Here is a 16,342-nt window from a genome sequence, read left to right as displayed (position 1 = left end):
ATGTGACTCAGGGGATCACCCAGGGCGGCCCCGATGGCGCTCAGAGTGGGGACAGAAAACGTGGGAGAGAGGCCCGTGGTGCCTTCAGTGCCTGCAGACACGCTGGAGAAGACAGCTCGTGTGAGGGGACACTTGAAGTTCAGTAAACACAAGGGCCGTTTCATTGACCTGATCGTCTCAGCGGCAGTGGTGTGCGCGCATTTAATCCTCTGTCCTTGGGAAGTGGGGGACGTGGGTCTCCGTGCCGGGCAGCGTCCTGCATGAACGACGGGTCAGGGGCTGCGGGCGTGCTCTCCCGTGTCAGGAATGGGGGATGAGGCCGGCAGCAGGGGGTGAGAGCGGGCGCAGCCGCAGGACGGAGGCTGGCCCGCCCCCGCCGGGCCCCTCGCTGCTGTTTTACTGTCTTATCTGTTTAATTTAACAATGAGGCACAGTGAGAGCCCATGGCCTCATTTTTCGAGCCACAAATAAGAGGAGATTCCTGGGTGCCCTCAGAGCTGCTGGCAACAGGCACGTCCCTGAGCTAGGAGGAAGTCTTGCACTCTGGGGTCACGGAAAAAAGCACTTTATTAAAATGACGACCGCATGGAAAGGGGCAAAACGCCTCATTCAGGCAGGAAGAGGAAGTATGCTATGATGGCCCCAGGGACCCACCACCTCCCACACCTGCCTGCGGCCAGGGCCCCCCCCACCAGCTGCATGCCTCTCCCTGTTCCCCTCCCCCCAGTTCCCGCCAGGACCCCCCACCCTCGCCCTCTGCAGCAGCAGGGCCGCTGGGACCCACAGGGGAGGGAGGACGTGGCTGGCAGAGAAGCGGGGGGGGGGGGGGGGGGCAGGCGGGCGGGGGGGGGGGGGGGACAGCGCCGGCCGGTGGGGCAGGTGAGAATGAGGCTGATCTGGGGCAGGGCTGTGCCACCGCAGGCCGCAAGCTGGGACCACAGAAGGGGAAGGCAGGGAAGGGGGCCCGCTGGGAGCAGGCAGGAGGAGCCGACTCCGCAGGGAGGAGCCCCCCGTGGGCCGCACTGCTGCTGTCTGGGAGACTGGAAGGCCATGTGAGCGCCGGGGTAGCCCCTCTGTGTGGGCCCATCCCAGCCCCAACACCCAGGCCACAGACAGTAGCTCAGTGGAGCTCCCCCTCCTCAGGGTCCAGGCTGGCCCCGGCCCCAGGCCCAGTGCCTTCCCTCCACGGCGTCCCGCTGCCCATCCGAGAACGTGGACCGGCTGAGGACACACCCGTCAGTAGGCAGATGTGCAGACTGTCAGGGGCCCGGACAGCCCACTGCAGCCCCTGTCCCTCCAGGGTCCCACTGACTGGAGTAGTAAGCCCGTCACGCCCAGGATGGGGGTAGTGGGGAGGTCCGCAGCCCAGCCTAGAGCCCCGGGAGCCATGCGCTAGCTTCTGCAGGCCTGTGGTCCACACTCGCCTCCACTCCTACTCCGACCCTACAGGGCAGGTGCCCACACCCCACCTGGGTGACAGCCTCCTTCCTGCTCCTTGCTTCCCGCAGGAGAAGAGTCACCACCTTGTGTGCCTCCAGGACCCCCGGCCCAGCAAGGTCATGGTCCACATTTTAAGGTGGACCTTGGGAAAAGGTCCCTGACACACGGGCCAGGCTGAGGGTAGCTCCTGTGGCGTCAGATGGCCCGTCCGCTTGACCAGGGCTGGGGGTGTTCTGCAAAGAGTGGGTCTCAGTAGGGTGTCCCCACAAGATGCCCTGAGCGAACCCAGACCCAGAGGGGATGTTATCAAGGGCTGTACCCGGACACCAGGTGCCCACCAGGGCCAGCCCAGGCCAACCAGGACATGAGGTCCCCTTTGGGTCCCCCAGCCCAGCAGGGCCCAGACAGTGCAAAGCCAGAAGCCCTCGAGACTGAGAGGAGCGCCTCCAGCTGCTGGGGCTGGCCAAGGAGGCACTTACCCAGGAAAGCAGGGGATGGACACAGCCAGGCCTGCGACAGGGCCGGGCCCATCCAGCAGCTGCCTGAAGGAACATCTCGGGTCCCTCAGCCTCTGTGGCAGAGCAGGTGATGAGGCCGCTGGCCGGGCCCAGGCCATTGGCCCTACTGGGGGGCTTCTCCAGGGGTGGGTAGCCTGGTAACCTCTGTGCTCTGTGTCCGATGCTGGTGGGTCACAGCCACACGGGGCCCCTGCAGCTGCTGGCGTGGGAACACCATAGCCAGCCCCACGGTCGTTATCCCAAGGCTCTCCTGCCCAGGCTCCCTCTTGTCCTTCCAAGGCTCCTCCAGTCCCTAAGACCCAGTCAACTCAGGTTCCCCAGGCACAGGCCATCTCCCAGATTCCGCCTCTCCCAGAGTCCCTGCTGTAGACTGAAGGGTCTCCGTCCTGGGGTCACCAGCTAGCCAGGTGAAGGTGTCCCTCGTTCCCTGGACGTGGAGCTGCCACACCCCAGGGGGGCTCCCTGACGGGGACAGGCACGGAAGGTGTCCAGGTAGATGCCAGAGCAATGAGGGGAAGGGCTGGATGGGAGGCAGCCCAGAGACCACCCTCTCAGGTCACCATGACCCCACCTGCTGGGTCTCAAGTGTCCTGTCTGTCCTGCTGGGCCGCCACCCTACCTGGGGGCTGCTCCTGCTGGGGCACAACCTCCCCAAGTCGTGGTCTGCCTACAAGGTCCCACTCCCAATTGCGGCCAGAGAACTCCTACGCACCCTCCCAGGCCCACTTCCAAGCTCACCAGCTCCACGAAACCTGCTCAGTTCCCCCAGGCCTTTCCCGCAACCCCAACCTTCTGCTCACTGTCTTGAGGGCTCCCTCTTTCAGGCTCTGTTCATGCTGGTCACCTCTGTCCCACCAGGCAGGCAGCCCCTGGGACACAAAAAGCCTCAGTAAAGGCCGGATAAACGAGTAAAGGCCCTGAACATTGCTGGGAGAGCCAGCTTTCCGCACACAAAACCGTCCCGGGCTCCCGCTGGCTCCCAAGTGCACGTGGGCTCAGGCGGAAGGACATGGCCCCTGCTTCCCGGACAAGCATTCAGCTGGAGCCCTAACTTGCTTTGGCTCCTCTCCCTCCTGCCTCCCCGGGGGTCTCTGGGACTGAAAGGTCGATGCACACATGGCCCCAAGGACCGGATGGCCAGAGCTGCACCTCCCGTGCTGTGGGTCCCAGCCACGGAAGCCAGCCCTGGGCTCTACCAGATCGCTCAGCCTTGCTGAACGTCCCTCCGTGCCAGCCCAGCGCAGGGTCTGGTAAGGAAGAGCCTGTCCCGGCCTCTGGGAGCTCGCCAGTGTCGACGGATGGCCACGGATGTAGACACAAGGGTCCTGGGAGCATACCCATCATCAGGCTGGAGAGCGAGCACTGGGGTGGGGAGGAGGCAGCCCGCGCTGCCGGGGTCTACCGCGCAGGGCCAGCCCACCCTGCCTGCCCCTGCTTAGATGGGGCCCCTCCCCTCGGAAGCTCCCTTCCCGGGTCTCCCCTTGGGCCTGGCAGTCTGGAGGCCGGCGCCTCCCACCTTGCTCCAGCTGCCTGACCGCCCAGGAGCTGCCGGGAAAGGACGAGGCCCGCGCTGTGGGTGGTGCGGGGCTGGTGTCCGCAGACACCGAGGTGAAGATGGGGCGTGGGGGGCCCCGCGGGAAGAGAGCGTGGGAAGCGTCCGCCGCCCTGTGTGGGCACCCACACAATACGCTTCTGCACCGCAGACAGACCGAGCTCTCTGAGGCAAGTTTACTGAGCAAGGTCAATGGAAATGAGTCCGCGTGCCCGGAAGTGCCATGCGGCCCGACGAGGCCCTGGTGAGGGCAGGGTCCCTCCCGGCTCCTGGGCGCTTCCCCGTGGCTCGAAGCAGTGCCGGCCTCTAACAGAAGCCCGGCCCCGGGGAGCCGCTCGTCGCGCTGGCTGCCGCTGCCGCCTCTGCTCTGCGGGAGGAGCCGAGGTCTGGAGCCTCGGTGCGACCTCAGCTGCGGCGCACATCGCCTCAGGGCTCGACTCTGATTTCCGCGGCGGGGACCACGCTGCGGAGCCCAGTGAGGGCCAGGGAGGCGAGGCGGGTCCGCGTGCTGAGGGTCCCTCGTCTTTCTGTCCCTCCGTTCGCTCGAGGCTTTTCCACGAAGCATCTTCGACCGCAGCCCTTGATCTAACAGATTTGTTCACTACTTCTGGGTCTTCTCCTGCTCGGCGGCTCTCACAGCGACCGGAATGCCCTTGGGATGTGCCCGTGCGCACCTCCTGCCGGAGACCATTCCGGCGTGGCTGCTCACAGGGCACATCTGTCAAGGTGACGAGCCCAAGACCACCACTTCAGGGACCGGTACGCCTCCTGGAAACGTGGTGGCTGCACCCGGGGGGTGGCTGGTTAAGCTTCTGGCTCTTGGTTTCGACTCAGGCTGTGGTCGCAGGATCATGGGATGGGGCCCCACGCCCGCTCCGTGCTGGGCAGAGTCTGCTTGTGACGCTCTCCCTGCCCCGCCTGCCCCTCCTCGCTCTAAAATAATCGGTCCCAAGAGCAGCGGCGGCTGCCACCAGAGGGAAGGGCAGCGGGGGACGGGCACCCGTCACCCAAGGTGTCCGAGGCCAGCGCACAGAGTGCAGACGCCTTTACCGGGGCTTTGCTCTGAGCGGATTTGGTTTACCGTCTGGGTCACTTGCTCTGAGCCCTAAGAACTTCCTTTAGCATTTCTCGGAAGGAAAGCGGCAAACTCTGTGAGCATCTGGAAACCGCGTGCGCCCACCTTACTCTGAGAGAGCTCTGGAGGCCGAGTCCTGGCCGTGGGTTTCCTCTGTGCACTCAGACCCCTGCCCCTTCTCGGACACCAGCCCCACCGGGCACACTCGGGGTGGGGACAGCTTTCCCCGTGTTCCCGACTCTGTGGATCGCGGTGGTGGTCCCGCTGGAGCTCACTGGCCTGCTGGTTTGCAGACGAACGTGGGGATTTTTCGGGCACCGTTTGAGTACTTTTTCTGTTCCTTTCTGCCTCCTGGAGCTCTGGTGGTGCAGACGTGGGTGTCCCTGCATCGCGCGGTCACCTGGACCTCCAGGTCAGCCGAGGTCACGGGTTCTTTCTCCAGCTCACGTGGCTGCCGGGTCACTCAGGAGCTCTTCACTTTGGTTCTCGCACTGGTCAGCTCTGGAATCCCCACTTGGTTCTTCCGGGCGTGGTAACTGTCATCTTCCCAGTGATGCTGTGTGACGCGCCACCGCCAGTCTCTGCCCTTGCTCCTTCCCGTTCCGTGTTGACCCGTGCTTCCCTCCACCGTGTGTAGACTGGCCAAGTTCAAGTCGCTTCTGTTAAGGCCAGCCCCCGGCGGTTCTGCGGCCCACTGCTCTCTCACCGGTCTGAGCCACACCCGTTTCTTTGCATGTTCACGTGGGAAGCGGGTCACTTCACGGAGCGTGCTGCCACAGTTCTGGGTCCTGCCCACCCCGCCGGGTCACGTTACTGTTATCCTGTTGCTTACTTTGCTGGTGCTGGGCTGGGGGGGGGGGGGGGGGGGGGGAGGTGCTTGTCCCAGTCCCCACAGCCCCTGCTCCGGCCTCCCTGGTGCCTCCCAGGGGTACAGCCTGGGGCTGGCCCACAGCCGCCCTGCAAGGACAGCGGCTCCGCGAAGCTGCTGGACTGTGCTCCCCGCCCACACCGGCCCCTTGCTGTCTGAGACTGACCACTCTGGCTCTTCCAGTCCTGCCCTGGGCATCAAGGCTTCAGAGCCTAACCCGAGCAAACCCAGTTCCTTTGGAAGAACAGCTCCTGAGATCAGCGTTGGGAGATCTTTCCTGCCCCACAGCCAGCCCGCAGCTCTGCAGAAAGCCAAGTCAGTTCTTCCGTGGCGGGGAGGCGCCCGGGCCACGGCCTGCCTCTCCCCCGGAAAACACCTCTGAGCCCCAGTGCTGGGAGCGGGGACAACGCCACTCGTCTCCGACAGCTCTGGGGGCAGCCGTCCCAGGTCTCCCGGGTTGGAGTCCGTGTGGAGCCCCCACCCACGCGTCCAGACCACCACGGGCTGCCGGCCTCCACCCTCCACACACCGGGCCCTCCCGATCGGTATCCGCCGTGGCCTCAGAGGAGGGCTGAGGCCAGAGCGTGGCTGTGGAGAGAGGGAGGCGAAGGGAGGCAGGGGACCTGGCCCGGCTTTCCCGAACGGCGCCCTGGTGTGCACGCTCCCCTCCCCAGCCACACTGTCCAGACGCTCTGGTGGCCAGTGGGGCCTGTGAACCGGGGCCCCGCCCAAAGGCCCGGAGTGGAAATGCTGTGCGTGGCGGCGGAGGGGCCGCTCAGAGGAACTGTGCTTCCTGCGGCTGAGGCTGGACGCAGCAGACACCAGCGTGGGACCTGGAACAGCCCTGAAACACGAAATGGGTCCCAAGCAGCAGAGGAGCCTGGCTCCCTGTGTCGCGCTGCCTCACCACCCTGGGTCACCCTCCTGGACTTGCGGGCCGGGCCTGAGGCAGGCAGGAACCATTCTCTTTCCCGCCCTCATGGACCCGCGAACAGCCCCGCGCCACCTTCCACCCCCACGGTGTTCAGCCTCCCCAGCAGCTTCCTGCCCTTGTCGGTAAACCTGTGCTCTCCAGAGGCAGGACGGGGGCCTCGTCTGATCACCCCCCAGCCCGGGCCGCGCACAGTGCCAGGCACACGGTGGGCAGGGAACACATGCCACACTCTGCGCTAAGTGACGTGTGGTGTGGGAGCGCACCCCCACCGTGAGAGAGCCCGCCGAAGCTGGCAGCCGTGCCACCACCTTCCCACAGCGGCTCAGGCTGGCCCTCGGAGGTGGCAGCAGCGGCGCGTCCCGTTTCCCCTAAATTCTGCTTCCCGTGCACCCAGGCTCCAGCGAAAGCACGCAGTCTGCATGGCCACCTACCCCTGCCTCTACCCCATTCCTCCAAGGCCACATCTGACTCTGGGGCCCTGAGCTGCCTCCTGAGGCTCCACCTTCTGACCCAGGAAAGACCAGCCAAGAGTGGGGCAAGCACGTCTACAAGGGACGGCGGAGCTTCCCAGATACCGCACCAGTGGACCCCACCGCCAGGGCTCTGGGCCAAGTAGTCTTGGGGGATGTGGAGCCCAGGCCTCCTAAAGATGCCTCTGTGGTGACCGGAGAGGAAGGGGACACTGGTCCCACCCGGCTCTGATTTCACATCCAGGCTAGTTAGGCTCCACCCAGAATTGCCTGGGAAAAAGGATTCTGAGGCGAAAGCATTCTGACCGCCCCAGCCTGGGGGGCCAGAAGTGCCGAGCACAGTGGCTAGGGGTCCTCTCGGAGGGCAGGAGGGGGCAGAGGTCTCTGGCAGGAGCATGGGACGGTGGGACGGGTGGAGGCGCTCACCGGACGGCCTCGCTGGACCCTGGGCTCTGCCAGCGCCTGCTCATGGCCCCACAGCCGTCTGCAGCCCAGGGCCCCACACTCTGCCAGCAGAGGCCACGTGAGCAGCGTCCTGCCCGTGGGGGGGGGCATGGGAGGCCAGACCCCGCTCTGCCCCAGAGCCTCCCGAGCGGCATGGGGGCTCAAGTAGGCGCTGTGCTCTGTGGCTGCTTCTGGAAGGAGCACAGACACCCCTTAGGCCGTCGGTGACAAGCGTTTATTGGGTGACCGCAAAACAGCCAGGATGGGGGCACGGATCCACAAGCTGATGGAACAGAGCCTCCGCAGGGGATCCAGGAGCCCCCCATGTCCTGCCCCTCCAGCTACACCCGCCGGCAAAGTCCTGTTCAAGAAGCACGCCAGGCTGCGGGGGAGAGCTCCTCGGCATCCGGCCACCTTTCCGGGCTGCCACCACGGCCACCGAGGCGAGGGCAGGTGCTGCAGGGACTCCCGACACCTCACCACAAGCAACTGTCCTTCGACGACGTGGTCTGCCACGGCAGCGAACAGCAGGGCTGCAGAGGTGTCACTCCCCGCACGGGAAGGAAAGGGCGTGGAGGCGGCACAGCCCTGAGGCCACCTGGCCCGGAGATGAGGGCGCTCCGAGAAGCCGGGCTCGGCCGCGGTCTCCGCCCGCGTGCAGAGCAGGAAGTGCGCTCGTCCACAGGCAGCTGCCTCGCCTGCACGTGGGAAGACAAGCACGCAGCACACGAGTGGCCTGCGAACCCCACACCACGTCCCTCGCTGCTGGTGGGCGCCCCAGCAGACGTGGGAATGAGAACCAGCAGGCGGCCGGGCAGCGAGGCCGACCCGAGGACGCAGCGGTGGAGAAAACAGAGTCGCGGCCCCCACGTGCACGCACAAGGAGGGTGCGCTGCCGTCCCGGGCCGCGGGCAGTCCTGGCTCTGGGCCAGGCCGGGCCACGGGGAGCCGGTGGGGGGCCACGGCGGGCGCGATCTTCCCACAACCAAGCCGTGCAGCCGGCTCCTCCCTGCCGGGGTACAGAGGCGCGAACAGCGAACGCAGGGGTTCAGATGCGGCCGGAAATCCAATCAGCTCCTTCTACGCCGGGTGGTGAGCGGAGGCCTAAATCTCATTTTTGAATGCCTCGGCGAAACTCGGGGACAGGCAGGCAGTGAGCGTGACCTCCCGCGGACGGGGATCGGACCTCGGAGTGGACTTGGCACCAGGATGCTAGACACGCCCGTGGTGTGCCACGGGCCCCCTGGGGCAACAGATGGTCGGTGGGGGGAGGGGGAGGACAGTCCTGCTTGTGTTAGGGGAAGGGGCTCTGCCATGCCAACCCCGCGTGTGGCCCCCACGTCCTGGAGTCCCGACCCCAGGGCTGAGGACTCCTGGCAACACTGAGGAACTTCCAAGAAGAGGCTGGCATGGTTAAGTGAGTTCATGGCTGACGGGACAACTGCCACCTATAAGCCACGAGCAGCGCGACCCAGCCCCGAAAGGAGGACAGGGCGGGCCCAGGGCAACGCCAGCCCCAGGCAAGGGGCAGCAGGTCCTGCCATCAGCTGACCCGAGGGCTGGCTTTCCTCGTCCTGGACAGACAGACAGCTCCACCCACGCACACAGCAGGGCTCAGCCGGCGAACACGAGCCCAGACTCTGCCCGGCTGGGCCCCCGCTTCCATTCATGGGACGCGGGGTCGGCTTCAGGTGTGGGCGACCCAGCCGGAGTGGCCGCTCACACTCGCGGGCCAGGACAGAAAACACGGCAAGCCCGCGATGAAGCAGATGCACACACCCCGACCGCCGCAACCTCCTAGACACGCTCCAGCCGCAGGCGAGGGCCGCGCGGACGTCAGTGCTCAGTGGCTGCAGAGGAGCAGGGCAGAGTGGAGGCCTCCTGAGGGGCCTCGAGTTTGACCACGGCCCTGAGGGCGCCGCGCCGCCACTTCACCTGCCTCTGCCTGGCGAACACGGAGCGCAGCGCGCGCAGCTGCCCCACCTCCTGTGCCGTGAAGCAGGGCTGCCCCTCGGCGAAGCGGACCACGGCGTCGAAGGACGAGGCTGCCTGCTCCCAGGCCGCCTCGTCGCCGTCCTTCTTGGCGAGCTCCAGGCTCCCTGCGCCCAGGGCCGGGCCTTCTCCGACCGCGTGTCCCGGCCTGTCCCGCTCGGCTGCCGCGGCCTGGGGAAGCCGGCTGCCAGGGCGGGCCGGGGCGTCCGTCCCCAGCTCCAGAATGTGCGTGAAAGTCTGACCGTGAGGCTTCACTCGGAGGTGCTCCGGCTCCTCCTCAGAGGACGAGCCCTCGGCGAACATGGCCGCCGGCCACAGCTTCCTCCAGGCCCGGCTGAAGACGTCGCCGGGCACGGCGCTCCAGGCGCAGGCCACGTTGAAGACGGCGTCATTCATGCCGTAGCGGGGGTGGCAGGCCTGCAGCGGGACGGGGGGGTTAACGAAGTGTCTCATGAAGTCCCTCCGGATGCCCTGGTCCATGGGCTGCAGCAGCGACGTGACGCTGGCGGGCAGGAAGACGGTGAAGATGTTGCCGGAGGCCAACTCGGCCTCCCGTGGGCGGGCGCGGGCGTTGTCCAGCAGCAGAACGGCTTTGCCATCCTCGGGCAGACCGGCCGCCCGGAAGTGCTCCTTCACTGATGGGACGAAGATGTGATGGAACCAGTCGGAAAAAATCTCCTTGTCCACCCATGCATTCCCTTGGGCCTTGTAGGCGACGGGCAGCTGCTGGATGCCCCCGAAAGCCCGGGGACCACCACCCTTGCCGACCACCAGGGGCTTGATCTTGTGGGAGCCGGTGGCATTGGCACACATGAGGACGGTCAGCCTGTCCTTGCTCTGCCTGACGCCGGGCACCGCCCCACCTTCCAGGCTGGGACTGGGCAGGCACCGCCAGAAAAGGCCAGTCTCGTCGGCGTTGTACACCTGCTCGGGGGACAGGCCGTGCTCGGCCGTCAGGCTCCGGAAGAAGCCGCAGAACTGCTCGGCGGCTCGGCGGTCGGCCGCCTGCTTCTCACCGGACGTGTCTAGCTTCTTGATGCCGTGCCGGGCCTTGAAACGCCAGAGCCACCCGCCCGAAAACACGCAGGGCTCCGTCAGCTGCATCTGCTCGTAGAAGTCCTTGGCCTTCTCGATGAGCATGGGGCCCGACACGGGCACGCCCTCAGCCCGCTTGCCCAGGAACCACTGGTACAGGGCGCGGTCCAGGTGCTCGAGCTTGGGCGTGTGCAGGGTCCGCCGCCGCTCAGCCGCCGCTCCAGACGCTGAGCTGGCGAAGAAGTGCAGCAGCCGCGCCTTGTGGGCCCTGATGTCATACAGGGTGGACATGCCCACGTTGTACTCCTGCATCAGCACCTTCCTGCTCTCCCCCTTCTCCAGGCGCGCGCAGATGTCGATCTTCTCCTTCAGGGTCAGCACCACCCTCTTGCGCTTCTCCCCTGGGCTCCGCCCCGCAGCCTGCTTGGAGGCCATGGTGGGCGGTGGCTCGACCCCGGGAGCTGGGGAAGAGGGAGGACACGCCTGGCGGCGGGGGAGAGACGGGGAGTCCCGGCAGACTCCTTGCCTCCCCTCCCACTTCCTCCGCTTCCTCACCTGCCAGTCCTGTTCCACGGACCCCAGGCCACCATGAGCCCCAGTTCCTCCTGTGGTCCGCCCTCCAGTGCTAGCGATGTGGCCACCTCCCGGCCCCTCTGCAGGAGAGACGACTAGTGTCACACTGCCCCGGATGTGTCCACACAGTTGGAACCTCTGGTCTTCTCTGAGGGGGACGGTGACCGCTCCCACCTTCAAATGTGGAGCTTAGAGAGTACAGGGGTCCCAGGAGCGCGGTTCCGATGACTCGAGGTAGCACTGTCTGTGCTGCGGCTGCCCCTCCGGGCGCATGGCGCTGTCTCCTGCCATGTTCTAGGAACTGGAAAGCAGAACGGGGAAGAAAGAACGTTACGGGCCGCGGGCCTGGGCCCCTGCCAGCATCCGCTCACTACTTCAGGCAAGCTGCAGCAGAAACCACCACGTCGCGGGGACGACCGACACGAGTGCTGGCCTGAGGGACACAGCACCCAGGAGGCTACCCAGCTGGGCACACGGGCTCTTTCCAATGACCTCTCAGTCACCACGGCTCCCTCAGGCTGCACAACTCCATTCTCTCCTGACCCTTTCCCGAACACCCCGCCCCTCCCTGTGCCGCTGGGCAGACTCGGAGGGCAGAGAACAGGCATCCGTGCTGGATCCTTCGGGAATCACACCCTTGCCGCGCTTCTCCTGCTAAGACACCCGCCTCCTCCATCCTGGGAGGAGCCAAGGGCTGCTGCCCCGACAGTGCCCGGCCCTGTAGGCCTACTCCGTGCAGGGTCTGCTGGGCTGGTCCTGTCTTCTCCCTCCCAGCCTGCGTTCCCTCACTGCCTTCATGACTCAGCCCTGTTCCTCACCACCCCCCGGCCCGCCCAGGAGACAGCAGATCGCTGGGGTGACAGCAACAGCCCGCTCGCAGCTGGGCACCCCGTCTCCCCACCCGCCTGCCACCCAAGCCCTCATTCTGGCGGTGCCCTCCCACCTCGCACAGATGCTGAGGCCACAGCACTGCTCACAGGCGCCGCGTGGAAACGGAGCTCCGCGAGAGCTCGACTGGAGACCATCGCCATTAATTCAAATGTGGCGAGAGCTCCACGGACCGACTCTAGGCCCGTCGCCCGCCAGCTCTGGGCACATTCTCCCCTGCGGGCCAGCCTCCGGGTGTGCGGGCGCGGGTGCCGCTCCTTCAGGGCCTGCCTTCGTCCCAGCTACGTGAGTGGACTGCCCGGAGGGAAGTAAAGGCCACCGCGAGCACAGCAGCGAGGGGGAGGGAACCTCCCGGAAGGCCTCCCGCAGGCTCTGCCCCTGAAACCGAGGTTCTGGATGCTTCCTGTCCCTGACCAGCAGGTGTCCGCGAGGTGTGCGCGGAACGACATCCGCCAGCTGGAAGCACGTGGGCCCCGCGGGACGCAACTACTGTGAAAACCGAGACTCGGATACCCTGACGCTCTGAAGCACTTTCTCAAGCCGAAAGGGCACCCGGTGCAGCACTTGGGGCTTCTCGCCGTGACTTCAACGTAAGCACCAGGCGGAGGCCTCGGGAACACGGACGGACATATATACCCTCTGGGCCCGAGGGACAGACGAAACAGGCGGGTGGCGGGCGGAGAGGGGCAGGAGGCGAGGAGGGCGGCCGCTTCACACCTGCTCCCGGTTCCTGCAAGGGGAAGCCCCGACCTGAGAAGAGCCCGAAGGACTCGGGCCGCGGAGGCGGAGCCACGGGGGGGGGGCGCGGGGGCCACGAGAGAGAAAATCTAAAGAAAAGAAGTAATTTGGAGACTGAGGCGGACGCGGGAAGACTCCAGGGGCAAGGAAAGCGTGTGCACCGGGAGGGGGCGCGGCCCGCTGGGGGGGGGGGCGCCGGGATGTGGCGGGTTCTGGGGAGGGCCCGGGGCGGGGCGTCAGCGGACGCGGTTCCGCCCACAGCGCAGGTGCGGGGCCTCCGCGGGACCCCGGGGCGCGTAGACGAGGCGAGCTTTCGGGCCGGCGCGTTTGGAAAGCGTCTCGCCCCCGGGGCCTCCGTCGGGGGGCAGCAGCTCGGCCCGGGGCGCAGCACACACCGCAAAGGGAAAGAGGAAAACCGGGCAAGACCCCGTCCGGCAGGTCCCGGGGCGGGGACCCGCGGGGACCCCGTGACCCACCCCCTCCGCCGGCGGGGCCCCGAGCGTCTGCGAGCGGCGGCACGACCAGGCCCGGCGGCGGCGGGGCTGGGACGGGAGGAGGCTCCGCCCGGAGAGCACACACTGCGTGGCGCCCGTCCCCCCGGCCCGGCCCCCACTCACCTGCGGACCCGGGCCGCCGCCGCTGCCGCCGCCGGAAGTGCCTCCCGTCCGCGCCTGGCCGCCTTCTCCGGGCCACTTCCGGGACGCTCTAGGCATCCCGGAGGACTGACTCGGCCTCTCGGTGGTGCGGGCAGCCGGGCGCTGCGGCGCGGGAGGGCGGGGCCCCTGCGCGCGCACCTGCCGACCGGGCGCACCGGCCCGCGGGGCGCACCGGCCCGGGAGTCGCGGGTCTTGTGCTAGTGGATCCCCGAGCTGAAGGGCGCGGGACTCCTGCGGTCCCGGACCAGGGCTGGCAGGAGCGCGGTGATGCGGCCCCTTGCGTTAATGAGATGCGGTGGCCCTAGGGATTTCCTTCCCGCTGAGAGAAACGCACACCCCAGAGAGAGAAAAAGGAAAACCGTCGGGTCCCGTCCGGCAGGGGCCTGGGCCTTGCTCGCTGGGGCTTTGTGCACACCTGATGTGCGGGCTTCGGGTGCGGACGCGGGGCCCCTGTTCGGACCTGGGCCGTCCTGAGCTGAGCTCGTCGGGGACCTGGGGATGCGATGAATGTGGTCTGCGTGCGGGGCGGGCGGGAGTCTTTGGAGCCCGGAGTCCAGCCCCGGCGCTGAAGGTGTCCGCACGTCCACACCCCTATCCCCAGCAAGCTAGGAGGCGGGGGTGCGGAGGGGCAGTATGATCACGGCGTCGGGTAGGAGGGAGGGAGGAGGGCCCCGTTGGGGAAGGCGACTTGACGGGCAGAAGGAGGAGAGGCGATGGGACAAGGGACGGGGGTCGCAGTGCTGCTTGGTAGTGAGCCGAGGGAGGCGCACCTGCCTGGAGCCTCTGCGCCCTGCGCGTTATGGCCCTGCCGCCAAGTGGCTCCTTGTTGCAGCCGGGGACAGGGACGAAGACAGTTCCACAGCCCCCTCCACTCCACTCCCTTTCTTCCCGGACTCCCCCAGATGCTGCGTCCCCAGGCCCTCCTTCCAGCGCTCCGCGGAGGGTTCCTGCGGCCTGGGCTCCCTCCTTGGCTCTCCCCTCTCTAGCACCCCCACTCCCCGGGTGACCACCCCTCTCTGCGCAGAAGGAGCGCCAGGGGCCGCTCTGGAGAACCTTCCCAGCATGTTCTGGGGCAGCACCTCACGCCCAGCCTTTCGAGGCCTGAGCTCGGAACACGGCCCAGCCTTGCCCCATCCTCGCACCCCCATCCCAGTGAGTGGCACTGTCCTCTTTGCCTTCACTCGGCCAAAAATTCAGTCATGCTTAACCCATGCTTGGCCCTGATTGACCAGGAGCTCCGCCCAGCTCTGCCCTCCCCATCCGTGCCCCATCTGACCTCCTGGCACCCACAGCTGCTCTCTCCCTGGCCTTAGCCCCCACCCCCCCCCCCCGGCCTCCTTGCTTCTGTCTCTGCCCCATATCAGCCATCTGCTGCTGTGTGATGGAACACCCCAGACTCAGTGGCTTGAAATGAATCATCTTGCTGCACCTGGTTCCGTGGGTCAGGAATCTGGAGGTGCTAGGAGCAGATATGCTTGCCGGAGGAGAAAACTGGGGGCACTGAGCACCGTCTCCTGGGGCATCCTAATGGCCCCACAGGAAGGCTGGCTCTGTCCCCGTGGGAGACTCTCTGCTGCCACCTCATGGACATGGGATTACATGCACCTCCCAGAGCCTACATGCAGCAGCAGCGGGGGCCTGGGGTTTGACCCCCCCCCAGATGCACCGGGCTCCCCCAGAGGCTCCCATCTTCACTCTGGGACTCGTGGGCCACATCTCCAGGTCTGAGCCCACGCTGGCAGAGAAGAGAGGGTCAGAAAGAGGATGAGAAGGAAGAACTTGTGTCTCCTGGGAGCGGCCACTGATGACTCTCCCTCCTTACTCCCCATTGCACAGGACCCAGTCCCCAGGCCACAGCTGCTCCCCACCACAGCTCCCTATCCCTGTTCACAACCAGAGTGGCCTTGTGGGTGTCAGTCTGAGCCGATCACCCCCCCCATCGCTGGCATCCCAGTGGGCTCCGCAGAACGGTCCCCAGCAGGCCATGCCACACCTGGCTCGAGCTGTCTCCTCCAGGCCCCGCACAGGAGCCCCTTCCGGGTGTGCTGTCCCTCAGCCCACAGGCCTCCACCTGAAGGCAGGACCGGAAGCAGCAGAACCACTCACCCAGATCCTGGAGGCCTCGGGTAGGGAAACGTCACCATCCAGTCCCCCAGAGCAGGGGGGGGGGGGTTGGCTCCAGCCTGGGGGTGCTTGTGAATTCCACAGCCTCTGGCAGAAGGGCAGCACTACCCACGTGGACCGGGTGTCCTGGGCTCCCTGACCTCACTCCAGGACGGAGGAGAGGCGACTGGAGATGAGGGACAGCTCTAAGAGGCACCAGCCCCTGCAGGGGGCTGGAATGCAAGGCCAGAGACAGGAGGAGGGATGGGTTTGGGGCAGAGACACCGATGGCACATAGGACACCTTCGTGAGAACCAGGACGAGGGCCCTTCTCTGGGGTGCAAGGCCCTTCCCAGAATTTGAGGTGGACGGGCACCCAGGCTGGCAGTAGGCCGAGGGAGCTTGGCCCTGGTGAACTGGGGGTGAGAAGCAGGCTCCCAGGCCCCGGCGTGGGACTCAGTGTCGGCAGGACCCACACACACGCACACACTCACAGAGCTTGCAAGACGCCTGAATTTCAAGAGCCCAGAATGGGAGGCCAGGCCCTGAGCGTGCGCTCCCCGGGGGTCCGTGGTCTTGCAGCATGTGGTTGACCCTCTCGATTTTACGAATGCATTTTTCTCAAGAAAAAGGTCTACAGAAGTGGAAGGTGAAATCAGCTGTGGTTTTGTAATTAACCCACCATCTTTATTTTTTAAATTAATTCTGCCCCAAATATGAGATTCATCCAGCACTGGTGTCCATTCACGTGGCAGCCCCGGGAGGTCACAGTCTGCTGGCAAAGACCCTGTACAAGGTGGGGTCAGCGATCCCGCCTCCTTCCAGGGCCTGGCCCCTGCTGCCGTCCCACCGGCCCCCGCCTTCCGGCTTTCTGACCCTACAGGAAAGGGAACGTGAGTGGGCAGGAGCTCCAGGGAACCCAGCGGGCTGGGCAGGCAGCTGAAGAGGCGAGAGAACAGGAAAATCTGGAGCCCCGAGAGGTGACAGCAGAGCCAAGGAGAGGAAGAGAGCTAAGGGTGAGTCGCAGCAAAGGCACACCCTGACCCGGTCTGCTGC

General features: G+C 66.2%; 1 protein-coding gene across 1 annotated transcript; it reads right to left on the bottom strand.

Annotated features, from left to right (window-relative positions):
* Positions 1-7,518: 7,518 nt before the first annotated feature.
* Positions 7,519-11,136, bottom strand: LOC111146708 (Jrk helix-turn-helix protein). Its single transcript, XM_022502376.1, has one exon. It carries the CDS (start codon positions 10,761-10,763, stop codon positions 9,138-9,140), a length of 1,626 nt encoding a protein of 541 aa, XP_022358084.1. The 5' UTR covers positions 10,764-11,136; the 3' UTR covers positions 7,519-9,137.
* Positions 11,137-16,342: the final 5,206 nt, after the last annotated feature.

This window comes from Enhydra lutris, unplaced genomic scaffold (genome assembly GCF_002288905.1).
Source record: "Enhydra lutris kenyoni isolate GAN:26980312 unplaced genomic scaffold, ASM228890v2 scaffoldscaffold14, whole genome shotgun sequence".
NCBI lineage: Eukaryota > Metazoa > Chordata > Mammalia > Carnivora > Mustelidae > Enhydra > Enhydra lutris.
The sequence above is the reverse complement of the archived record's forward strand: the minus strand, read 5'-3'. Positions and strand labels throughout refer to the sequence as shown.